The sequence below is a fragment of the Scyliorhinus canicula genome, chromosome 2, assembly GCF_902713615.1.
Source record: "Scyliorhinus canicula chromosome 2, sScyCan1.1, whole genome shotgun sequence".
NCBI lineage: Eukaryota > Metazoa > Chordata > Chondrichthyes > Carcharhiniformes > Scyliorhinidae > Scyliorhinus > Scyliorhinus canicula.
The window spans coordinates 219,670,927-219,697,155 of NC_052147.1; the positions used below are offsets into that span (position 1 = coordinate 219,670,927).

Consider the following 26,229-nt stretch of genomic DNA (forward strand, 5'->3'; position numbering starts at 1 on the left):
GTGGTCAGATGATCCGATCAACACCCTGAGTGGACCTCACGGCGCTGAGGTCCCAGATTCGATCCCGGCTCTGGGTCACTGTCCGTGTGGAGTTTGCACATTCTCCCCGTGTCTGCGTGGGTTTCGCCCCCACAACCCAAAAATGTGCAGAGTAGGTGGATTGGCCACGCTAAATTGCCCCTTAATTGGAAAAAATAATTGGGTAATCTAAATTTATTTTAAAAAACAACAAAAAAAAAACACCCTGAGTGGACAGCCTCATCCTGGGAAGGCACAAGGCATGGTACTCTCAACTTCCAGGTGGATGATGTCTGCAAAAGCCTGGAGGAGGTCTAAAAAGTAGATTTCATCCACTCCAGTCTAGACAAGAGAAAGGAATTGCAGAAAGATATTTCTCAGGGCCCCAAAATCCAAGCTCTGAGGCAGTAAGAACTTGACATTTGTTTTTAATAAAGTTTATATATTTTTTTAAAACTTAAAAAACAAATTAGAAACTATTTAAATAAAATAGAGATGGAGGGTCAGGTGATGTGCTGTTCCTGCATGATGTGGGAGCTGGTGGACCCCATGATGGTTCCCAGTGACCATGTCTCTCTGAGTGTTAGTTGCTTGAGGAAATCCAGCTCAGAGTTGATGAGCTGGATTCTGAGCTTCGCATGTTGCAATACCTGCAAGGGACGGGGGGGGGGGGGGGGGGGGGGGGGAGATCTGGACACTGTGTTCCAGGAGGCAGTCACACCCCTTAGATTAAGTACGTTGAATTCAGCCAGTGGTCAGGAACAGGAGAGCGTGGCTGCGACCAGTCGAGGGATCCGGGAGGTAGGGTTGCAGGAGCCTCAGCCTTTATCCCTGTCCAATAGGTTTGAGATTCTTGCTCCCTGTGTGGACAGGATCAAGGAATGCAGAGATGATGAGCAAACTGACCACAGCACGGTGGTACAGGGAGCCGTTCAAATGGGAGAAGAGAAAATATATGTAGTTGTAATTGCAAATAGCATAGTCAGGAGCATTGACACTGTTCACTGTGACCAAGATCGAGAATCCCAAAGGTTGTGTTGCCTGCCTGGTGCTCAGGTTCGGGATAACTTAGCTGGGCTGCACAGAAACCTGGAGTGGGAGGGTAAAGATCCAGTTGTCGTGGTCCACGTAGGCACCAACGACATCATTAGAACACGGACAGATGCCAAGGGATTATGAGCAGCTAGGAGCTAAATCATAAAGCAGAACCAAAAAGGTAATATTCTCTGCATTACTACCTGAGCCACGAGCTGATTGGCACAGGGTCAATAAGATTAAGGAGGTATATGTGTGGTTCAAAGATTGGTGTGAAAGGAATGGGTTTGAATTCATGGGGCATTGGCACCAGTACTGGGGAAGAGGGGACCTGCTCAGATGGGACAGTCTTCATTCTGAATCAGTTGTATGGCAAATTAAAAAATCAAAGAGGTAACAAGGAAGCTAGACAAAGAAGAACCAGTGGGCGTGTTCTATTTAGATTTCCAGATGGCCTTTGACAATGCAAGTCTACTTGTGACACGAATAAAGATTATTATGCATTAACACTGAAATAAAGTTACTGTGAAAATCCCCTAGTCGCCGCACTCCAGGTATACTGAGGGAAGAATTCAGAATGTCCAATTTACCTAACAAGCACGTCTTTTGGGGCTTGTGGGAGGAAACCCACGCAGACACAGGGAGAACGTGCAGACTCCACACAGACAGTGACCCAAGCCGGGAATCAAACCTGGGTCCCTGGCGCTGTGAAACAACAGTGCTATCGTGTCGCCACACAAATATCAGCCATGATTGAATGGCGGAGAAGACTCGATGGGCCGAGTGGTCTACTTCTGCGCCTATGTCTTATAGTTTATGGTCTTAGGTAGTTATAGAGGATTAGCCTGAGGCCCTCCAAGAAAGTTGAATGGCTCTGTGGGTGTATTAGCCAGACATGGGTGGCATTGATATATCCAGTGAACTACTATTCAAGTGCATATTCATGTTGGACCCAACAAATGGATCAGATGATTTTGAAATTCATTTATTGGAAATTCACTTTGATGACACATTATGTTTGCTGACTGTTCACAACAACTAAAAAACCACACAGTGTCCTGCAGTATTCAGCAAGAACAGTGTTAAATGCAGCACTTACTATTCCTTACCTTCACAGCTAGAACTTGGAAAGGTCAGTGTCATCAACACAGGAAGGATCATCGCGCCAGTTAACATCGTAGAACTGAAACAAAAACACACAAAAATTAACATTTTAATGAATCTCTGCCCGACCTACATACACCTGGACTTCTTATATCTGAAAAAAAAGCCAAGGGGAAGAAAATACACAATGGTAGTGGGAAAGAATCGCAGACAAAGACAACAGTATACTTGTGCAATCCAACTCCCTAGCTCCAGGGCATTTCTGAAACCACAATTCTACTGAACCAAGCAGCTTACGCACTGTACAATGGCGACATTTCTCAAAATAGGTTATCTGGCTGCATCCAACACTGTTTAGACAGCTGAAATCATGCCAACCACGTTTGAAACATCAGCATTCAGCTGGTTGCTACTTCACTGTGAATATGTGGAAAGTCTTTGTGCAGATTTTATAACAGCTCCAACAAACCTTCATAGGCTACCAGACGAAACCTGAAAGTGGAGTTGTTTAAGTAAACACTTTGGAGAGATCCAAGGGAAACATTGAAACTCCCCTGCTTCAGTGCCTAGCTGGTTTTAAAAAAGGAAAATGGTTGGACTCTCAAGGCTGGGCTGTGGCAGCAGAGACATGCTGCATTTTATTGAAACTATTTGTCATTTGATACTTTGTGTGGGACAGAGATGCAGCCTGTTGCCTGTCCCATTGCTGTTTCTACACAGCTTTCCCCACCGAGAACCCTGAGCCATCAGTCTCTGCGATAAATTGTTTCCTGTTGCAGAGATAAATCCTGAAAATGCAGCTGCTTTAGATTGTTAAAGTAACTAGATTGAACGGCAATGCAATTATGCCTGCCAGAGCTAGACATTTTTGTGGTTTCACTTTCTTGGTAAAATTTAGACGCTGTGACCAGTCATGTCTAGCAGGTACAAGGTACGCATCAAAGCAATCTCTGCAACAGCTTTTTTTTTGCCAGGGCGGGGGTGGGGAAAGGTTTGCACCTAATTACAGTCTTTATTGTTGTGGTATTGTCAATTATCACTAATCACAAACTATAGTCACAAATACACATACTGATCACATGTTTGGGCCTGGATCTCCAACAGCAATATACTGTATTATTTTTACTACATGCACGATATGTAATCATTGTTATCATCAACACCTTTAATGTAAAGGCTGGAGTAAATATCTCAAACTCCCTTCCTAACAGCACTGTGAGTGCACCTATATATGCCAGGGCCAGACAGAGAAATTGTGGGCCCTGCAGCTTCTCCCCTTTCCAGGCCCCTTATTCCAACAACCTCTAAACCCAACCCTCCTCCCCCGCCCATCCCCAAAATCCCAACCCTCCCCATTTCACATGCTATTTCTTCCCTTTTAAAGATTCACCAACCAATTCAACAATCCCAGAAAAATCCGAGTAAAATGATGATGCCCATTGTTGGCGTCTGGTTACAAATATTGTCTGATAGATATGCAACATGGATCATTAATATCAGCAACGTTATAGTGCAGTGTTAGTTTGTGTGTGTCCAAGAGGTGATCCCACCATGATTATTAAAACAAACCAGAGAGCAATAATTATACTTTAACAGCATTGGGCAATATTGTTAACTTGACAGAAAAATATCCCATTAGTTATTTATAACACTGTGCAGACGATGATACTGATTTTGGTGAGTGACAATGTGCGCAGTGACAGTAAATTCACATTTGGGAAGATTAAATACTTGCACCCAGATAAATTGGACAAGACCTTTCCATTCTGTAGAATTCGTATTGGCCAAGGAGTGAATGTTGTTCAAATCTTGCCGCATGTGGGCATGGATCGCTTCAATATCTGAGGAGCCATGAATGGTGCTGAATATTGTGCAATCATCAGCTAACACCCTACCTCTGACCTTATGATGGAAGGGAGGTGCTGAAGATGGTTGGGCCTCAGGACACAGCTTTGAGAAATGCCTGCAGTGATTGGTCTCCAACAGATTCAGCCATTCCCCTTTATCCTAGGTATGATTCCAGTCAGTGGAAAGTTTTCATCCCACTGACTTCCATTTTACTTGAGATCCTTAATGTTATATTCAGACAAATGCTGTCTTCATGATAAGGGCAGTCACTCTTCTGAAAGAGCATCCTACCTAGGCCCACGCCCCCACCCTATCCCCGTAACTGGGCACCAGACATGCAAATCATAATCCTACAGGCGGCAAACCCAGACTCTGGACAGATCTGGAACAATAGAGCTCAAGGAGAATGTAGTAGAAGCTTTGGGGAATTTCGGAACAGAATAACAAGCATCTGAATTTACAATGGGATTCCTGGAAGATTTAAATTTTGTGGTAGATGTCCCATAACCTTTGCTTTTGTAGGACAGATGAAAACCTAGTGGTGCCGAAAAATCAATGTTAAAACAATCTCATTTTGTCGGAATTTCAAATATGCCATTGAAAATAATCGGATCCCCAGCTGCTTAAGACAGGGTTAGGATATGGCAATGAACTAGCAGGAGAGGAAAGTAAAGGAAAATTGTACATGCAATCAGGCCTTTACTTTGAGTGGGGTGGCGTTAGAAATGAAGACAACTTATGCAACATTTAATAGTTTGCCCGAATGGACAACTCAAACATTTATCAAGGGCAAATTGTGTTGGATTTCAAGAGACAATTGTGCTCAGACAAAAATCCATGCAAAATGCCCTTTTTGAGTTTGGCTTCAAAATTTAATACAGTGATGGAACCATCAATTCACCAGAAACGTGTTTCCGTTATGAATATAGGCTTTAATCTACTTACTACAGAGCCAGCCTGTTACCCGTTGATGAACTCTCAGTGAACTGCAGGCTGACTCTGGACAAGGGTATTTATACAGCAGCACAAGGGGGAGGAGTCGTGGGCGGAGCCATGGGTGGAGCCCTGTACAAGCTCCTGAGCATTCCCAGAGCTACACCCCCTAGTGGTCGGTAACACTACTGCGCTTACAAAGATACAGTGTGAATTACCATGTTACATTCACCACATTCACCCCCTGCAAAAAAAAAATCAAGTCCGGCGGGGGTGGTGGTTTACAAAGTCAGTCTGTCCGGTGGTCGAACTGTCCGCTGTGATCTGCTGAGCACCGGGGTTGCAGCCTCTTGCGGTGGCTGGATGGGTGTTGTGTGCTGGGGTATGATGGCAGACTCCAGGGAGGGTTGTATCCGAGCTCCATACTCTCCTGGTTCGACCGGGGACTGGGTGCTGGGGGCTGGCCGGCGCGAGTGTGCAGAACTGGTGGGGCGAGCTCGTGGGCTCGGGAACGCGAGGGGGTGGCAGCATGGGGTGTAGGGTGAGAGGACCTTCTGTGGGGGTAGAGGGGGCGCTGGATCCGGCGGGTGCCAGATCCCGGAGGGATACAGTGTCCTGACGGCCGTCAGGGAACTCGACGAATCCATACTGGGGGTTGGAATGGAGCAGGCGCACCTTTTCAACAAGGGGGTCGGTTTTGTGCCCCCTGACGTGTTTCCTCAGAAGTACGGGGCCCGGTGTCCTCAGCCACGCCGGAAGTGAGACCCCCGTGGTAGTGCCCCTGGAAAAAATGAAGAGCCTCTCGTGAGGGGGTCTGATTGGTCGCTGTGCACAAAAGGGACCTAATAGCATGGAGCGCATCTGGAAGGACTTCCTGCCACTGGGAGACTTGGAGCTTTCTAGACCGGAGGGTCAGTAGGACGGTCTTCCACACCGTCGCGTTCTCCCTCTCCACCTGCCCGTTCCCCCGGGGTTGTAGCTGGTAGTCCTGCTCGAGGCAATGCCCTTGTCGAGCAGGTACTGACGCAGCTCGTCGCTCATGAAGGACGAACCCCGGTCGCTGTGTACGTAGCTGGGGAAACCAAACAGGGTGAAGATGCTATGCAGGGCCCTAATGACTGTGTGGGAGGTCATGTCGGTGAACGGGATAGCAAATGGGAAACGGGAGAACTCATCTACGACGTTTAGAAATTAAACGTTCTTGTTAGTTGAGGGGAGTGGCCCTTTGAAATCAATCGCGAGGCGTTCAAAGGGCCTAGAAGCCTTGACCAGGTGGGCCCTGTCTGGTCTATAGAAGTGCGGTTTGCACTCCGCACAGATCGGGCAGTCCCTGGTGACCGCTTTTACCTCCTCGTTGGAGAAAGGCAGGTTTCGGGCTCTGATGTAGTGGGCGAGCCGGGTGACCCCCGGGTGGCAGAGGTCATTGTGGATGACTTTCAATCGGTCAATCTGCACGCTGGCGCATGTCCAGCGGGATAGGACATCCGGAGGCTCGTTGAGCTTCCCGGGTCGATACCTAATATCGTAATTGTAGCTGGAGAGTTCGATCCTCCACCTCAGAATTTTGTCGTTTTTAATTTTGCCCCTTTGCGAGTTGTCAAACATGAAGGCAACCGATCTTTGGTCGGTGATGTTGGTGAACCTCCTACCTGCGAGGTAGTGCCTCCAGTAACGAATAGCCTCCGCAATGGCTTGTTCTTCTTTCTCGACTGAGGAGTGTCGGAGCTCTGAAGCAGAGAGGGTATGGGAGAAAAATGCGACTGGTCTCCCTGCCTGATTTAGTGTGGCTGCTAGAGCTACCTCTGAGGCGTCGCTCTCAACCTGGAATGGAGTGGATTCATCCACCGCCCGCATGACCGCTTTGGCGATGTCCTCCTTGATGCCGTCGAAGGCCTGGCGTGCCTCAGCTGACAGGGGAAATCGTGTGGCCTTAAAGAGCGGCTTTGTCCGCATATTGAGGGGCCCACTGGGCGTAGTAGGAGCAGAAACGCAAGCACCGTTTGAGGGCCTTGGGGCAATGGGGGAGGGGGAGTTCTAAGAGGGGGCGCATACGGTCCGGGTCTGGGCCCAGGACTCCGTTTTCCACGACATAGCCGAGGATGGCTAGTCTGGTTGTGCGGAAAACGCATTTCTCCTTGTTATACGTGAGATTCAGTTTCTGTGCCGTCTGGAGAAAACGGTGGAGGTTGGTGTCGTGGTCCTGCTGGTCATAGCCACAGATGGTGACATTGTCCAAGTACGGAAACGTGGCCCGCAGCCCGTACTGGTCCACCATTCGGTCCATTGCTCGTTAGAACACTGAGACCCCATTAGTGACGCCGAAAGGGACCCGGAGGAAATGGAAGAGGCGGCCATCGGCCTCGAATGCCGTGTAGTGGCCATCCTCCGGGCGGATTGGGAGCTGGTGGTATGCAGACTTCAGATCCACCATGGAAAAGAGCCAGTACTGGGCGATCTGGTTTACCATTTCGGTGGCCAGAATCAGCACCCGTGGCAGCACTGGTAAATTAAAAAATTTATTGGATAAGCATATGGATGATAAGGGCATAATGTAGGTTAGATGGCATTTAGTTTTTTTCCATATCGGTGCAACATCGAGGGCCGAAGGGCCTGTACTGCGCTGTATCGTTCTATGTTCTATGTCTGCAATCCTGGGGAGGGGATACGCGTCGAGGAGCGTAAATCTATTTATGGTCTGACTATAATCGACAACCATGCGGAATTTTTCCCCGGTCTTAACGCCCACCACCTGAGCTCTCCAGGGATTATTGCTGGCCTCTATAATCCCCTCACTGAGAAGCCTTCGGACCTCTGTTCTGATAAATACCCTATCCTTCAGGCTGTACCGCCTGCTTCGAGTGGCTACGGATTTACAGTCCTTTGTGAGATTGGCGAAGAGAGGAGGGGGGGATTCGCAGCGTAGCGAAGCTGCAGATAGTGAGTGGGGGCAGGGGCCCGCCGAAGCGGAGGGTGAGGCTCTTAAGGTTACATTGAAAGTCTAGGCCTAATAAGAGTGGCGCGCAGAGGTTGGGCAAAACGTAGAGTTTGAATTTTGAGTAGCTAGCGCCTCGGATTGTGAGTGTCGCGGCGGTGCGTCCCTGGATCTGGACCGAATGGGAGCCTGAAGTGAGCGAGATAGTTTGCCGCACGGGGAAAACGGGGTGCGAACAGCGTCTTACCAGGTCTGGATGTATGAAGCTCTCAGCGCTCCCGGAGTCGAAGAGGCATGGCGTTTTGTACCCGTTGATTTGGACCTCTGCCATCGAATTTCGCTGATGCTTCGGGCGTGATTGGTCCAGAGTGACTGCGCTGAGTTGCGGGTAGTCGGCGGCTCGATCAGCTGTGCTGGAGTGGCCCCGTGATGACTGCCCTCTGAGTTCATAGTCGTATTCTTCTGATGAGTTGTCCGAGCGTGGAGATGCAGGTCGGGCCCGTGGATCGCACGTGGCGGGCGGCGAGGAAGATGGCGCCCAAGATGGCGGCCCCCATGAGGCGCAAGTGGCCGGCCGCGTGGTGGAGGTTTGCCAAGATGGCGGCTTCCATGGATCGCACGTGGCGGGAGGGGGCGGAGTTGGGGCATAGGCTGCAGCGTTTCGGGCCCCGCGAGCCTGCGGGTGTGGGGAGCGGTTACTTCATGCCGCTGGGGAGTTGGAAGCTGGGGCTCTTTTAGCGAGGCACACTCTTGCGTAATGGCCTTTCCGCCCGCAGCTACTGCAGGTCGCAGTGCTGCCACGAGTGCTGATTCTGGCCACCGAAATGGCAGGCTGGAGCAGCATAGTGGCTGGCTGGAGCAGCATAGTGGCTGGCTGGGGCAGCATGGTGGCTGGGCGGCCGCGTAGCAGAGGCCTGGGGGAGTCGCTGGTCGGGGGCCCATGATTGGGTCACGGGGTCCGCGGGGAACGAGTTAAGGCTGCGGAAGGAGACCTCCATCGTGATCGTAGATTCCACACTTGTTTCTAAGTCTTGGGCCCCCTTTTCCAGCAGTCGTTGGCGCACATAATTAGACCTGAGGCCCGCTACAAAAACATCACGTACCGCCAATTCCCTGTGTTCAGCCGCGGTAACCGCTTGATAATTACAGTAATTTGACAAATTATTGAGTTCCCTTAAAAATTTGGCGAGTGATTCTGTAGGCCGCTGGCGGCGAGTCGTCAACACATGGCGTGCGTAAACTTCGTTAATGGGCCTTACATATATCTTATCGAGTACCGCTAGCGCTGCAGTATATGAACCGGCCGAGTTTAGTTGCGTAGAGATTCCATGGCTCACCCTCGCATGCAGTAGAAAACTTCTGTTCCTCTGTCGTTTCGGCTGAGCTCGCTTCTGCCAGGTAGGCCTTAAAGCACCGCAGCCAGTGGGAGAAGATTTCTTTAGCCTCTGCATCCTGCGGGTCGAGTTCCAGGCGTCCAGGCTTGAGGGCTGATTCCATGATCGATCTTGACTGTTCTTAAGTAGATTAAATTGATGGAACCATCAATTCACCAGACATGTGTTTCCGATATGAATATAGGCTTTAATCTACTTACTACAGAGCCAGCCTGTTATCCGTTGATGAACTCTCAGTGAACTGCAGGCTGACTCTGGACAAGGGTACTTATACAGCAGCACAAGGGGGAGGAGTCATGGGCGGAGCCAAGGGTGAAGCCCTGTACAAGCTCCTGAGCATTCCCAGAGCTACTCCCCCTTGTGGTCGGGTAACGCTACTGCGCTACAAATATAGTGTGAATTACCATATTACATTCACCACATACAGTGAATCACTAGACTAATTATACCAAGCAAACACTGTACCAACTTTATTTCCATTTAGAGATCAAGTTTAACCGATCTCAGTCAAAGTAGCAGCATGATCATTACAAGAAACCTCTATTGGTTGGCGTTCGGGTTAGGAAAAGTGGCCATGTTTCCTGCTTTAGATCACTTTCTGTGACCCCCACTGGAACTGAGTGAGTTCAGATTTGGTTTGGCTGTGATGTCCAATGTGCTGAATCAGACAGCTGAATAAATAATTGATCTGTCCTCTTCCGTTTACTTGGTATTTGGCAAGAAGATTTTATTTGTTTAAGAGTGTTTAAAGCTCTGTTTATTCAAACAGTTGGAATTTCTGTTAGCTGCAAACCTAGAGCACACACATAAATGCTACCATGTTACTACATATTGGGTCCAGCCCCAGATAAAGCCACCTGTGTGAAGGTGCAAGTTAGGACAAATAATAATAATAGTAATAATAATAATAGCTTATTGTCACAAGTAGGCTTCAATGAAGTTACTGTGAAAAGCCCCCAGTCGCCACATTCCGGCGCATGTTCTGGAAGACCAGTACGGGAATTTAGTTACATCATTGGCAGATGATTTTAAGTTTGCGACTACAAAACCAATCATTTCCACACAGTGACAACGCCTGCAGAGTGTAACCAAGAGGGCAGGATTTTGTGATCCTGAGGCTAAGTGTTGACGCCGTCGGAAAACGACCTCAGCATCCGCAATTCTGGCCCCTACAGGGGGGGCAGCACAACACTGGAGTGGACCACGCCGCTCCAGCTGCTGATCCTGGTGTGAACTGAGCGCTGCAGGGTCCGTGCATGTGCAGTGGCACCGGCTCCAACGCGCGCATGCGCAGAGACTCCCTTATCCGCGCCGGCCCCCGACCCAACATGGCACAGGGCTACAGGGGCCGGCACGGAAGAAAGGAGGCCCCCAGCCAGAGAGACCGGCCCGCCAATCGGTGGACCCCCCCAACAGGCCGCCCACGGACAATTCCACGCCGTGGTCCCACCGGCTGAGAGCAGGTGTGAACGGCGCCGGCGGGACTCGGGTTTTTTACGACGGCCGCTCGATCCATCCCAGGCCGACAATCGGCTGGGGGGGGGGGGGCGCGCTGCGTAGCCCCCCCCCCCCCAGTGCCACGCCAACCATGCTGGAGCCAATGCGCCAACGTCGTGGCACGATTCTCGCCGGTCGTGGGGATTCTGGATTCTCAGGCCCGGCCCTGGGCTGATACAATCCCAATCCCGCTCCCAATAACTAAACTTGAATTGCAATATATTTCTTCCATGCACTTTTTTAAAAAAAGGCCACTGGATTTGCAGTTACATCCAATTTGAATAGAAAACAAAAACTATATTGCCTACTAGGAAAGAATGAAATGGTAGAACATTGCATTCACATGTGAAAACTAAACCTTGGGACTGTTCTGAGACAACTCCAGTTAAACTTCCCAACACATTTAATATTTAACCTCAATGAGATCAGAATTGTTGTGTTATGTACTCTGGGATAACACAGGCTGCAACTCGATGCAGTTTTGACCAAAAGATACTCCAGACTTTGAAGTAAGTTCAATGTGATTTTTTGAACAATTAGCACAGTTCTCTGCGAGTTCGACTCTCCTGCTAATCTTGCTATAGTGACTCAGTCTAACTAACCAGTCTGCTCTAAGCCACGTGGTAGGTGTGATGCTTCTGATTTTCCCTGTCCTACTCTCTAAGTGTCGCCTGTGGAAAGAGAAAGAGCATGTGTGCCCTGTCCTTATATATGGGTTGTGTAATGCCCCCTTGTGGTAGTGCCACCTCTGGGTGTCTTGACTGCCCATTGGTTGTGTCCTATTCTATGTGTTCATTAGCTGTATGTCTGCATGTTATGACATCTCTGATGCTCCCTCTAGTGTTTACTTAGTCGTAGTATATTTGCATTAACCCCTTGTGTATTTACAGTGATGCATATCACCACAAGAATCATAATAAACGGCGAGAGGATGTTCTTCAGCGGTGATCCAACTGCACTTTTAACATTCTGGATCTGAAAACCAACAGGTGCAGCCTTGGCAAACCGTCCAACGTTTCAGAAAGCTGAATCATAGACTGGGGTCAGGTTGTACTGAAATACAGCTCATCTACAACCATGATATTAAATTAAAGTACACATAAGAACTCACCAGCAAATGGGGAATGTCTTTCACAGAAGCATTGCTAATAGTGAGCCAGTCAGCTATGGACAGTGGCAAATACACAATGGGTGCGATTCTCCAAGCCCCGCGCCGGGCCGGAGAATCGTCGCAACCGCGCCACGCCGACGCACGATTCTCCAAGGTGCGGAAAATCGTCGGCATTTGCACCGGCGCGTTTGGCGCGGCGCCGGTCGCAGGCCGCTATCCGCGGTCGGCCTGCCGATTCTCTGATGGGGCCTGGCCCGCGATTGGGGCCCACTGATCGGCAGGCCGACCTCTCCCCCCGGTCCTACTTTGTTGCGCGGCCGGCCCCTGAACCCCCACGCCATGTTGCGTATGGTTCGGCGCGCTGAAGAAGTCCCCCACGCATGTGCGGGTTGGCGTGGCCCACTTGGCGCGGCCCACTTGGCGCCGCCCACTTGGCGCCAGGAAGGGAGGCTGGAGCGGTGTGAACTGCTCCAGCACCGTGCTGGCCATCGGTTGTCCTCGCGCCCGTTTCGCACCATCATGAAATGCGACGCTGTTCACGACGGCACGAACATTTAGTCTCCATTTTGGAGAATCGTGCCCAAAAGCTCTCATATTTGAAAAGGCAACTGAAACAGCAGGAAGTCAGATAGAAAATATACTGGGCTGAGTCAGAAATATTAATGAAAGCCTCAAAAAAATCAACTGAGCAAAACAAAAACATAGAGGATGATACTTCATTTTTCATAGCAAACTGAATGCACAACTCTGCAATCCATTTGTCACTAAATATTGAAAGTGCAAATTGTGGGCATCACGGTGGCACAGTGGTTAGCATTGCTGCCTACGGCGCTGAGGACCCGGGTTCGAATCCCGGCCCTGGGTCACTGTCCGTGTGGAGTTTGCACATTCTCCCCGTGTATGCGTGGGTTTCACCCCCACAACCCAAAGATGTGCAAGATAGGTAGATTGGCCACTCTAAATTGCCCCTTAATTGGAAAAAATAATTGGGTACTCTAAATTTATAAAAAAAAATAAAAAAATAAAAAAAAAGAAAGTGCAAATTGAATCAAAATAAAACCCACACTTCTGTATATTTCCAGCAGTCAAGGATCCAGTGTCACTTTTTTGATTTCAGTTTTTCTTTCACAACGACATGGCAACAAAAAAGTGAAGCAGAGTTTCTCCAGCACCTTAGAATCACTGCAACAGAAACTGATTTTAGGATCCCATATGTATTTATTTTACTGGTACATCAGTAAGATATATGCACAAAGAGAGTGAATAAGTGTTCTGCATTTAAAACCATTCAAGCACAGGGACCGAATCCGAAAACAAACTGCAACATTCATTTCTATAACTCCCTCTGCACTGTAAATGGAATTGTTTTACTATGAACGGTGCAAACAAAAAAACACTAATGATGTTGGCACTACAAAAATAATTTCTGTATTGGAAATTAAATGCAAAGAACTTCCATTTTGCAAACATCTCCTTTACAGAGAGACTTACACGTTTATGTGCATAAATCATTGAAGGTGACAGAACAGGTTGACAGTGCGGTTAATAAAGCTTGCGTGAACCTGGGCTTTATAAATAGAGCATAGAATACAAAGCAAGGAAACATTGATGATTTGATATGATTTTGATTTGTCATGTGTTCTGAAGTACAATGAAAAGTATTGGTCTGCGTGCAGTCCAGACAGATTGCTCCATACATGAAAACATTGGACATACGATAAATACATGACGTAAATACATGGACATCGGGTGAAGCATACGGAGAGTGCTACACCTGTAGAGAAGATGCATAGAGAGATCAGTTCAGTCCACAAGATGATAATTCAGGCAACAACGGGGAAGAAGCTGTTGCGTGTTCTCAGACTTTTGTATCTCCTGCCCGATGGAAATGATTGGAAAAGAGAATAACACAGATGAGAAGGGTCTTTGATTATGCTGCCAACTTTCCCAAGGCAGCAGGAGATGCAGACAGACTGGGAGGTGGGTTCACATGATGGACTGGACTGTGTTAACAACGCTCTGTAGTTTCTCATGGTTTTGGGCCGAGCAATTGCCACACCAGGCTGTGATGCAGCCATTTAGGATGCTTTCTATGTTGCATCTGTAAATGGTAAGAATCAATGTGAACATGCCGGATTTCCTTAGTTTCCTGAGGAAGTATAGGCACTGTTGTGCTTTCTTGATCGTAGCGCCAATGTGGGTGGACCAGGACAGATAGTTGGTGACGTGTACACCAATGAATTTGAAACGATTTGCCATCTCCTCCTCGGCATCATTGACGCAGGAAGGGATGTGTACGACACTGAAGTCAATGACCAACTCTTTAGTTTTGCTTATATTGAGGGCGAGATTGTTGCTCTTACACCATGCCACTAGGCCCTCCAATCTCCCTCCTGTGCTCTGACTTATCATTGTTTGAGATCCGACCCACTACGGTTGGGTCATCAGCAAACTTGTAAATGGAGTTGGAGACGGATTTTGCCACACAATTGCGTGTACGTGAGGAGTATAGCAGGGGGCTAGTTACACAGCCTTGCAGGTTCCGGGTATTGAGGACTATCGTGGGAGAGGTGTCGTTCTTTATTCCTACTGATTGTGGTTTATGGATCAGGAAGTTGAGGATCCAGTTGCAGAGGGAGGAGCCAAGTCCTAGGTTCTGGAGTTTTGATATGGGATTGGCTGGGATTATGGTGTTGAAGGCAGACCTGGAGTTAATGAATAGGAGTCTGGTTTAGAAGTCTTTGTTGTCAAGATGCTCCAGGGAGGAGTGTAGGGCCAGGGAGATAGCATCTGCTGTGGATTGGTCGAGCTGGTGTGCGAATTGCAATGGATCAAGGCATTCTGGGAGGATGAAGATGATGTGTCTCATGATCAACCTCTCAAAGCACTTCATAATGATAGCTGTCAAGGCCACCAGACAGTCATCGAGACACATTGCCTGGTTCTTCTTTGGCACTGGTATGATGGTAGTCTTCTTGAAGCAGGTGGGAACCTTGGAAAAAGAGTAGGGGGAGGTTGAGGATGTTCACGAACACATTCACCAGATGGTCCGAGCAGGATGAGTGCACGACCAGGGACTCTGTCAGGACCCTTTGCTTTCCGAGGGTTCACTTTCAAGGCCGATCTGACTTTGGAAGCTGTGACGGTAGGTACGGGAGTGTCCGGGGCGGCACGGTGGCCCAGTGGTTAGCAGTGCTGTGTCATGGCGTCAAGGACCCAGGTTCGATCCCGGCCTCAGGTCACCGGCTATGTGGACTTTGCACATTCTCCCCTTGTCTGCGTGGGTCTCACCCCCACAACCCAAAGGTGTGCAAGGTAGGTAGATTGGCCACGCTAAATTGCCCCTTAATTGTAAAAGAAAGAGAATTGGACACTTTAAATTTATTATAAAAAATGAATCGAGTTCATCGGGGAGGGGTGCACTGTTGCCGGAGATTCTACTCAGCTTTGCCTTGTAGCCCATTATGTTGTTTAAGCCTTGCCACAATCGACGAGAGTCCGTATTGTTAGTCTGTAAATCTAGTTTAGCCTGGTATTGAACATGCGTGAAGCATTAGTTCCGCTTCAAATGAAGTAGTGTTTCCAGTTCTGGGCACCATACTTTAGGAAGGATATGAAGGCATTCAAGAGAGCACAGCAAAGATTCACAGAAATGGTTCCAGAGACGAGAGGTTTCAGTTACTTGGAAAGGCGGCAATAGTTGGAATTGCTTGCCATGAGGAAGGTTGAGGAAACATTTGATACAAGTATACAAAATCATGAGAGCAGATGGGAAGAAGTGGTGGATGATTCAAGAACCAAAAGACACAGATTTATGATAATTGGCAAAAAGGAGCAATGGTGACACGAGGGGAAACGTTTTCACACAGCGATTGGTTATGATCTAGAATGTACTGCCTGAGAGTATGTTGGAGGCAGTGTCAATTGAGGCTTTCAAAAGTGAATTGGATGATTATTTGAAAAGGAAATGTTTGCGAGGCCATGGGTAAAGGCAAGGGAGTGGTATCCAGAAAATTGCTCCCTCAGAGGGCAAGGAGACACAAAGACGGGTCAAATGGCATTTTATGGTTCTATGGTTATCTGAAAGCAGTACTGGATCACTTTGAAAATACTGGGTGAGGGATTTAATCTATTTTGGGAGGATGCCAATGGCAAGTAACATTATTGTTTAACAAAGTCAAAAAGGTTGCCTATTCACAATTGTCCATTTTGCACTCCCCAAATTTATAGTCCAGGGCTTTCTAAATTCAAAAAAGTTACATTTTCAAAATATATAGCAGTAGTAAGGAAATACATAGTGCTTTAAATCGGCCTTGTGTTTCCAACTTTTTGCAGTTATTCCTTTCCGTCGGATTTTCTAAACACATTTCAAAAATGTAAACACCATTGTACACCATTTCCTCTTGTTCTCATTCTTTCTCTTCCCACTTTTCCTTTTTCTTTAATACATTTCTTTTTCTAATCATTTAGGAAATTGCAGCATAACGGCTTTAGAAACAGCAGCAAAATGCGTTTATATGCTACTTAAAAAGTATCAAAATGTACCAACGCACTTCACAGGAGCTTCAACAAATTAAATTTGGCACTAAGGAGAGATCTGTTCAGGGAGCAAAACTCTTGGCCCAAGAGGATGGTTTCAAAGGTGAAATTCCAGTGCTTAGGGCCTCGGCAGCTTAAAGGTACAGCCACCGGAAGAGAGATGCTCAAGATGCAGAATTGGAGGGGGAGGACTGATACCTAGAAGACTTGTGCGGCTATAAGAGGTTGCAAAAATGAGGGAGGAAGCCTTGCCTTGCAGAGGCCTTAGAAAGCAAGCATGAGAATTTTTTAAAAAGTATTGCTCAAACAGAAACATTTAAAGGGCTATCAGACGAAAACATGATCTTCTGTAATAATTGTCAGATCACGTGACTGAAAAATAACAGAAACCTGGATGGGGGTGAAGCACCACCTCGTCTACAGGATGAACTGCGAAGAATGCCTTTTGCTCAGAGTGCCACAAGGGTTGAAAAATAGCTCCACCCACTCTCTGACACCACTGCAGCAGTAAACACCCATTTCTTAAAGGTACTCTCACGTGACATGAATGAGCTATTGTACAATTTCACAAACAAATAGGGTTTTATTCATGTAACTAGTTAACCATGCGATCCTCATCCGAATGGAGCTGAGGGAGAGAGAGAGGTATAAACCATAAGACTTATTGAAGAAAAAAATAAGACCTTAATCGAGCTCTTTCAAGTTATCCAATGTCACCACTACAAAATGGTTTCTCACCATCAGACTCATTGATGGCTGGAAGATTGAGAACACAGATTCTAAGTGTATAACAAAAACCCCAATCCAATATCACCACAAGAGGATAAAATAATGCGAAGAAGAATAGACAAGCAACCAAGCTCAAAACTTTAATCACAGGCATAAAGCATGTGCATTACTCGCGCTGAAGACCAGAGAAAGTATATGGGTTTGAAACCAATAGAATAAAGACACAACCATTGAAGAAACTCCACAGCTAATCCATGCACTATTTAGATAAACTTTTTTTTTTTTTTTTAAATAATTTTTATTGAAATTTTTCGATACAAACATTTACCCCTACTACATTTTAAATTATAACACAACCAATCCCCCCTGGAAAATCCTCCCCACGCCCTCCCCCGCGCGCACCCCCCCACCCTCCCCCCCCCCCCCCCCCCCCCCCCCCCGCGCTACCAGTCTAGCAACCATACCGTTTTTTCCCTTTCTGCCGATGGCCCGGGCAGTCATTGCCCGCGACCCCCGCTGACGTGCTCCCTTCGTTGCTATCCCCCCCCCCCCCCCCCTTCCCCCCCCCCCCTTTCTCCCCGGGTTGCTGCTGTTTCGGCCTCCAGTTCCTATCTCTGATCCAGAAAGTCAAGGAAGGGCTGCCACCGCCGGAAGAACCCCTGTACCGACCCTCTCAGGGCGAATTTGATTCTTTCCAATTGGATGAAGCTTGCCATGTCGTTTAACCAGGTGTTAACACTTGGTGGCCTTGTGTCCCTCCACTGAATCAAGATCCTTCTCCGAGCTACCAAGGACGCAAAGGCCAATATTCCGGCCTCCCTTGCCTCCTGTACTCCTGGCTCCACCCCAACCCCAAAATCGCTAGCCCCCACCCTGGTTTGACCCTGGTTCCCACCACTCTCGATACCGTCCCCGCCACCCCCTCCCAGAACTCTTCCAGTGCCGGGCACATCCAGAACATATGTACATGGTTCGCAGGGCTTCCCGAACACCTAACACACCTGTCCTCACCCCCGAAGAACCGACTCATCCTAGTCCCCGTCATATGGGCTCTGTGCAGCACCTTAAATTGGATGAGGCCCAACCTTGCGCACGACGACGACGAATTGACCCTCTCTAAGGCATCCGCCCATGTCCCATCTTCTATCTGCTCTCCCAGCTCCGCTTCCCACTTGTCTTTCAGCTCCTCTATCGATACCTCCTCCACCTCCTGCATTATTTTGTAGATGTCCGAGACCTTCCCTTCTCCGACCCAGACCCCTGACAGCACCCTATCACTCACCCCTCTATCGGGAAGCAAGGGAAATCCTTCCACCTGTCGTCTGGCAAATGCCTTCACCTGCAGGTATCTAAACGTGTTCCCCGGGGGGAGCTCAAATTTCTCCTCCAGCTCTCCCAGGCTCGCAAACCTCCCCTCTATGAACATGTCCCTCAGTTGCCTGATGCCCGCCCTGTGCCAGCTCTGGAATCCCCCGCCAGTGTTCCCCGGGACAAATCTGTGGTTCCCTCTCAGTGGCGCCGCCATCAGACCCCCCACTTCCCCCCTGTGTCGCCTCCACTGCCCCCAGATTTTCAGGGTGGCCGCCACTACCGGACTCGTGGTATACCTTGTGGGGGGGAGCGGCCATGGTGCCGTTACTAGCGCCCCCAGGCTTGTATTGCCGCAGGACGCCCTCTCCATACGTTTCCAAGCTGCCCCCTCCCCCTCCATCACCCACTTGCGCACCATCGATGCGTTCGCCGCCCAGTAGTATCCGGAAAGATTGGGTAGCGCTAATCCTCCCCTGTCCCTACTCCGTTCCAAGAAAATCCTTCTCACTCTAGGGGTGCCATGTGCCCACACATAGCCCATAATGCTGCTAGTTACCTTCTTGAAGAAGGCCCTGGGGAGAAAGATGGGCAAGCACTGAAACAGAAACAAGAACCTCGGGAGGACCGTCATTTTGACTGACTGCACCCTCCCTGCTAGCGACAGCGGTACCATGTCCCACCTCTTGAACTCCTCCTCCATCTGCTCCACCAGCCTTGAAAAGTTCAGCTTGTGGAGGGTCCCCCAGTTCCTTGCCACCTGCACCCCCAAGTACCTGAAGCTCTTTACTGCTCTCTTAAAGGGGAGCCGCCCAATTCCCTCCCCCTGATCTCCCGGGTGTATCACAAAGACCTCACTTTTACCCACATTTAATTTATATCCCGAAAAGTCCCCAAACTCCGCTAGTATTTCCATTACCTCCGGCATTCCCCCTTCCGGGTCCGCCACATATAACAACAAATCATGCGCATAGAGTGATACCCGATGTTCCTCCCCTCCCCTTGTCAGTCCTCTCCACCCCCCTGAACCCCTCAGTGCCATCGCCAACGGTTCGATCGCTAATGCAAATAGTAAGGGGGATAGGGGGCATCCCTGCCTGGTACCTCGATGGAGCCCAAAATACTCTGACCTCCTCCCGTTTGTAACCACACTCGCCATCGGGGCCGAATACAGCAGCTTCACCCACTTGATAAATCCCTCCCCAAACCCAAACCGTTCCAGCGTCTCCCACAGGTATTCCCACTCCACCCTATCGAATGCCTTCTCCGCATCCAGTGCTACCACTATCTCAGCCTCCCCCTCCACTGCTGGCATCATAATCACATTCAACAGTCTCCGGACATTTGTGTTAAGTTGTCGTCCCTTTACGAACCCCGTCTGGTCCTCATGGATTACCCCTGGCACACAATCCTCTATTCTGGTTGCCAGGACCTTTGCCAACAGTTTGGCATCTACATTCAAGAGGGAGATAGGCCTGTAGGACCCGCACTGTACCGGGTCTTTGTCCCGCTTCAGGATCAAGGAGATCAAGGCCTGTGACATTGTCGGGGGCAGAACCCCCCCCTCTCGCGCCTCATTGAAGGCTCGCACCAGCACTGGACCCACCAAGTCCACATACTTCTTATAAAATTCCACCGGGAACCCATCCGGCCCCGGCGCCTTCCCCGCCTGCATCTGGCCTATCCCTTTAACTAGCTCCTGCAGCTCTATCGGCGCCCCCAGCCCCTCCACCCGTTCCTCCTGGACCTTTGGGAACCTCAATCTATCGAGGAAGTTCTCCATTCCCCCCCTCCTCCTGGGCGGCTCAGACCGGTACAATTCCCTGTAGAAATCCCTGAAGACCCCGTTCACCTCTTGCCCCTTCTGCACTACGTTCCCTCCCTTCTCTCTCACTCCCCCAATCTCTCTGGCTGCATCTCGCTTGCGCAGCTGGTGTGCTAGCATCCTGCTCGCCTTTTCCCCGTACTCATAGACCGCGCCCTGTACCCTTCTCCATTGCGTCTCCGCCTTCCTAGTGGTCAGTAGGTCAAACTGGGCTTGTAAACTGCGCCGCTCCCTCAACAGCCCCTCCTCTGGTGTCTCCGCATATCTCCTGTTCACTTCTATAAGTTCCCCCACCAGTCTCTCCCTCTCCTGCCTCTCCTTCCTTTCTCTGTGTGCCCTTATGGAGATCAGCTCTCCTCTGATCACTGCTTTCAGGGCCTCCCAGACTACCCCCACCTTCACCTCGCCCGTGTCGTTCGTGCCCAGATATCTCTCAATGCCCTTCCGGACCCTTCCGCACACCTCATCGTCCGCCAGCAGCCCCACATCCAGGCGCCACAACGGGCGCTGGTCCCGTGCTTCCCCCAGTTCTACCTCTACCCAGTGTGGTGCATGGTCCGAAATCGCAATGGCCGAGTACTCCGTGTCCTGCACTCTCGAAATCAGCCCCCTGCTCAGTACAAAAAAGTCTATTCTGGAGTACACCCTGTGGACGTGGGAGAAAAAAGAATACTCCCTCGCCCTTGGCCTACCAAATCTCCAAGGGTCTACCCCCCCCATCTGCTCCATGAACCCCCTTAGCACCTCTGCCGCTGCCGGCCTCCTATTCGTCCTGGAACTCGATCTGTCCAGCCCAGGGTCGAGCACTGTATTGAAGTCCCCCCCCATGATCAGGCCCCCTGCCTCCAGACCCGGAATGAGGCCCAACAGGCGCCTCATAAAACCCGCGTCATCCCAATTCGGGGCATACACATTCACCAGCACCACATTCTCTCCCTGCAGCCTACCCTTCACCATCACGTACCTACCCTCCTTATCTGCTACCACCTGCGCCGCCACGAACGACACCCTCTTTCCCACCAAAATCGCCACCCCCCGGTTCTTTGCGTCCAAGCCTGAGTGGAACACCTGTCCCACCCACCCCCTTCTCAGGCGTACCTGGTCTACTACTCTCAAGTGAGTCTCCTGCAACATTGCCACATCCGCCTGCAGTCCCTTTAGGTGTGAAAAAACCCTTGCTCTCTTGACCGGCCCATTCAGCCCCCTCACGTTCCAAGTAATCAACCGGGTCGCGGAGCGACCTGTCCCTTTCCCCTGTCTATTAGCCATGTCCTGTCCCCTGTTCGCCCCGGGTCGACCCTCCCCTTCTGACCCGTTCCCCATGGCGATGGCCCCCCCCCCCTCCCTCCTCCCGTTCTTCCCTTCCCGTCCTCGGCCTTTCCAGCAGCAACCCGGTATCCCCCCCTAACCCCCCTTCCCCCCCCCCCCTGGCTAGGACCCCTCCTAGCCGCGGTGTATCCACCATCGTACTCCCGAGAGTCAGCTGATTTTTGCTGACCCGGCTGCCCCTGCCACACTCCGACTCCTCCCGATGTGGGGGGGGAGGGGCCTCCCCCCCCCCCCCTTGCCATCCCTCTCTGACCCCGCTTCAGCGCGGGAAAAGCCGCCATTGCTGGCCACACCCCACTCTTCTCTCCTCCCCCTTCCTCCGTCCCGCGCGCGGGAAACAGGGGAAAGCCCGCGCTTTCGCCCGGCTATTTAGATAAACTTAAGTATCATAAGGAGAAACCACAGTGTCTTAATATCTTTGGAGAGAAAACCAAAAGAAACTTGGACTTGTATTCTGGTTTTGAAGATGAAGACTTACTACAAGCTCTGAGGCCATGCAGAAGATCACTCACACCGACAGACAGGAGAGCATGGAATATCCTCACCCTCAAAAGGAGATCAGAACAAGATTAATGAGATTGGTCAAGGCACCTCAGATACTAACCCTGTGAAGTTAGAAACTTTGATGGGCGGGGAGGGGGAAAGAAGAGGGGAGATATAGGATGTAAATATGATGGGGTTAAAGTCTTGGGCAGGGTTGGCAGAGAGGCAGAGCCAAGGGATCACATCAGAAATATACAGGATGCTGCTGTAATAATGATGGCTGGTTTAGCTCACTCAGCTAAATCGCTGGCTTTTAAAGCAGACCAAGCAGGCCAGCAGCACGGTTCAATTCCCGTACTAGCCTCCCCGGACAGGCGCCGGAATGTGGCGACTAGGGGCTTTTCACAGTAACTTCATTGAAGCCTACTTGTGACAATAAGCGATTTTCATTCATTTTTCATTCATTCATGTCAGATCACATGGCTGAGAGAAGAGATCTAGCAGGAGAAGCTCCAACCTATATACGAAATAGGAGAAGTATGCCATTCAGTCCCTTGAGCCAGCTCTGCCATTCATGTTGACTTCCACATTCCCTATCTACTCTCAATAATCTTTGATTCCCTCGCCCAGCAATAATCAATCTCTGCCTCAAAAGTATTCAATGTCTCGTTTACACCATCTTTTGAGGCAGAGAGCTCCAAAGTTGCACAACCCGCTGAGAGACACAATTTCTCCTCATCTCCGTCCTACAAGGGCGACCCCTAATTTTGAAACTGTGTTGCCTAGTTCTGGGCTCACCCACAAGAGGCAACATCGGTTCCATTCCCACCTCACCAATACCATTCAGGATCTTATATACCCCTCATACTTCTGAACTCCAGTGGAAATAACCCAGCCTGTCCAACCTATCCTCATAAGACAACCCATTCAGTCCAAATATCGATCTAATAATAATAATAATCTTTATTGTCACAAGTCGGATTGCATTATACTGCATTGAAGTTACTGTGAAAAGCCCCTAGTCGCCAAATTCTGGTGCCTGTTCGGGTACACAGAGGGAGAATTCAGAATATCCAATTTACCTCACCTGCACATCTTTCGGGACATGTGCAGGAAACCGGAGCACCCGGAGGAAACCCACGCAGACACGGGGAGAACATGCAGACTCCGCACAGTGACCCAAGCCGGGAATCGAACCTGGGACCCTGCAGCTGTGAAGCAACAGTGCTACCCACTGTGCTACTGTGCCACCTCTGAACAGCCTCCAATGCATTTACATCCTTCCTTTAATAAGGAGACCAAACCTGCACAGGGTAGTTGAGATGTGGTCTCATCAAGGACCTGTACAACTGTAGACCTTCAAATGTGTAAGTATTTGCTACAAATAAAGAGTAATGGTTCTAAGAAACTTCAGAATCAAGCTGCGTACTTTGGGAGAATGGACAATCCCCAAAATTCCTGCCTTAGCCTCAATGACACAGCAAATCAGAATATAGGCCAGAAGGAGACGTGGGTGAATGAGACTTGGTGCAAGTCAGGAAAATGAGCAGCTGAGTTATGGATGAGCTCAAATATATGGAAGCATTGGAATAATCAAGAGTAAAATATTTTAAGAAAAAACACGGATGTTGATTTTAGCAGATCAACCAAGGCAGGAGCGGACTTCCGGTTGCGGCAATGAGTGAGAAAGCCACACATTCGGGGGCTCTCACTCTGGTGGGACTTAAGGACCTGGTTCCCCGGTATAGCGGGACTGTGGAGCGGTGAAAGGACGGCCACGGAGGTGCGGAGCAGCGGGCAGCGCTGTATGGAACCACGGGAGAGCAGGAAGCAACGGAAACGGGAGAGGAAGGGACAAAGACAAGGTTCAGGGAAAGCTGACCTGGGACCCAAGATGGCGGAACTGCGGACCTCGGACCCAGCAATCCAGCAAGCGCTGGAAAACATGCTGCAGGTTATTAAAAGCAGCTTTGAGTCGTTGAAGCGGGATAACTTGGACCTACTTCAGAAGGCAGTGGGTCAGCTGAACCAGAGGCTGGATGCCCAGGACAAAAAAGTTAAGGAGCTGGGAGAGGCGGTGGAGGAGCAGGCGGATGCGCAGACGATTGCAGCGCAAGTCGACGGGTTGAAGAAGAGGCAGAGAAGACTGCTGGACAGAGTGGAGGAGTTGGAAAATAGAGCCCGCAGACAAAATCTGAGGATCATTGGCCTCCCCGAGGGGGCTGAGGGAGCTGATGCCACAGCTTTTGTGGCGGACCTGTTGATGCTGCTGATGGGGGCTGAAGCCTTTCCGTGACCGCCGGAGCTGGAGGGGGCACACAGAGTGCAGGTGAGACAGGTGCGTCCGGGGGGTCCTCCCCGTCCAATGGTGATCAGGTTCCACAGGTTTGTGGAAAAGGAGCGGGTGCTGCAGTGGGCAAAGAGCGCCAAGAGCAGCACGTGGAATAACAGTGTTCTTCACATTTACCAGGACCTAAGCCAGGAGGTGGCTAGGCGGCGAGCAGCCATTAAACAAGTTAAGGAGGTGTTGATCAAGAAGCACGTGAAGTTCGGTCTGCTCTTCCCGGCCCGTCTTTGGGTTACGCATCAGGTCCAACACCACTACTTCTCCGAGCCCGAAGAAGCGATGGACTTTGCGAGGGATCAGGGGCTGGTCCCAAAAAGAGGCCCCACGGACGCAAGATAGGGTCCGAGAAATACCGTTTGAAGAGACGCCGATTGTGCCTAGACTGTTGGTCAACTGTTTACTGTTTTAAAGGTGCCATGTGGGGTATTTTCTTTTTGTTTTTTGTGTGGGCAGTTTTTGCCTGGGGGAGGTGTGGGGGTAGGGGATTTCTCTTCCCCTCCCACCCCCCCTCTCGTATGGTCTTTTTCCTGCTTTTGTTGCTTTTATTTCCTTTTTCTGGGTCTTTCTGCTGTGGTGGGTACCTTTTGTTGGGCTTGCTGGGTGCACTGGAGCCGGTATTGCAACAAAGGGGTGGCCGGTCAGCAATGGGGATTAAAGACGTGGGTTGGGGGCTTTCGTTTTATTTATGTTTATGGTTTGTTAGGTTTGTTTCGGGTGGGTGTTGTATGGGTACTGGGGTATTGCGGGGTTATTTTATTAATGCTCGGAAAGGGACGTGGGTTAACACATTTCTGTGTACGCGGCGGGAACTGTATTGCACCTGGAGCAGCCTCGCGGGGCTGTTTGAGGTTTACATTTTGTTTGACCTTCCTGCGTTAGTGAGATCGCTCCAGTGGGTTGGAGGGGGGGGCGGGATGGTGTGCTGGGGAGTGGGGATGAGGTCGGGGAAACAATAGGAATGAGACAGGTGGGCGTCGGAGGGATGAGTCACCGGGCTAGCAGATTGGCTAGTCAAGGGAGTCAGGTGGGGGGGAGAATACAGCCAATAGATGGCAGGGGTGGGGCTACCGGGGGGGTGGGGGGGATGTTGCTAGGGGGCGGGGTGTTATTCTGCTGACGTGGGAGGGATCTGAAGTAGGTAATGGAAAGGAGGTCGGGGTGGAGGCGGATAAGAGGCGAGCCAAGAATGGCGCGGCGCAAGGGCGGGCCCGAGAAAGGCTATGGCTGACCAGCGTGGGGGGGGGGGGGGGGGGGGGGCTGTGCCCCCCAACCAGGCTGACCACCTGGAATATCAGGGGACTAAATGGGCCAGTTAAACGGGCACGTGTGTTCGCGCATTTGCTGGCTCTGAAGGCGGACGTAATTATGTTGCAGGAGACACATCTGAAAGTGTCTGACCAGACTAGGTCTTCCACTCGGACTTGGATTCTAAGTCCAGCGGGGTAGCAATTATGATCAATAAGCGGGTTCAATTTGAGGTGGAAGGTGTAGCCGCAGACAGGGGGGGAAGATTCCTGATGGTAAGGGGCAAACTGGAGGGGAGAAGAGTGGTGCTGGTGAACATATATGCTCCGAACTGGGACAACGTGGACTTTATCAAAAGAGTGCTGGGGAAGATCCCGGACCTGGACCCGCATAGGTTGGTAATGGGGGGGGGGGGGGGGGGGGGGGGGGGGGGGCGACTTTAATACAGTCCTTGACCCGGGGCTGGACCGGTCGTATCCCAGAATGGGTAGACTCCCAGCAATGGCAAGGGAGCTGAAAGGGTTCATGGAGCAAATGGGGCAGTGGACCCCT

At 50.1% G+C, this 26,229-nt stretch overlaps 1 protein-coding gene across 3 annotated transcripts in view; it reads right to left on the reverse strand.

The window, feature by feature from the left end:
• LOC119961957 (activin receptor type-1-like) overlaps window positions 1–26,229 on the reverse strand; it is a 136,422-nt gene that overhangs the window by 67,639 nt on the left and 42,554 nt on the right. For 2 of the 3 annotated variants that reach the window (XM_038789579.1, XM_038789578.1), the window contains one exon: window positions 2,163–2,236. In XM_038789579.1, coding sequence (XP_038645507.1) covers window positions 2,163–2,229 — 67 coding nt within the window. In that variant the 5' untranslated portion in view covers window positions 2,230–2,236. Of the gene's footprint in view, window positions 1–2,152; window positions 2,237–26,229 lie in introns of all 3 variants that reach the window. The other variant, XM_038789580.1, reaches the window with a different exon arrangement.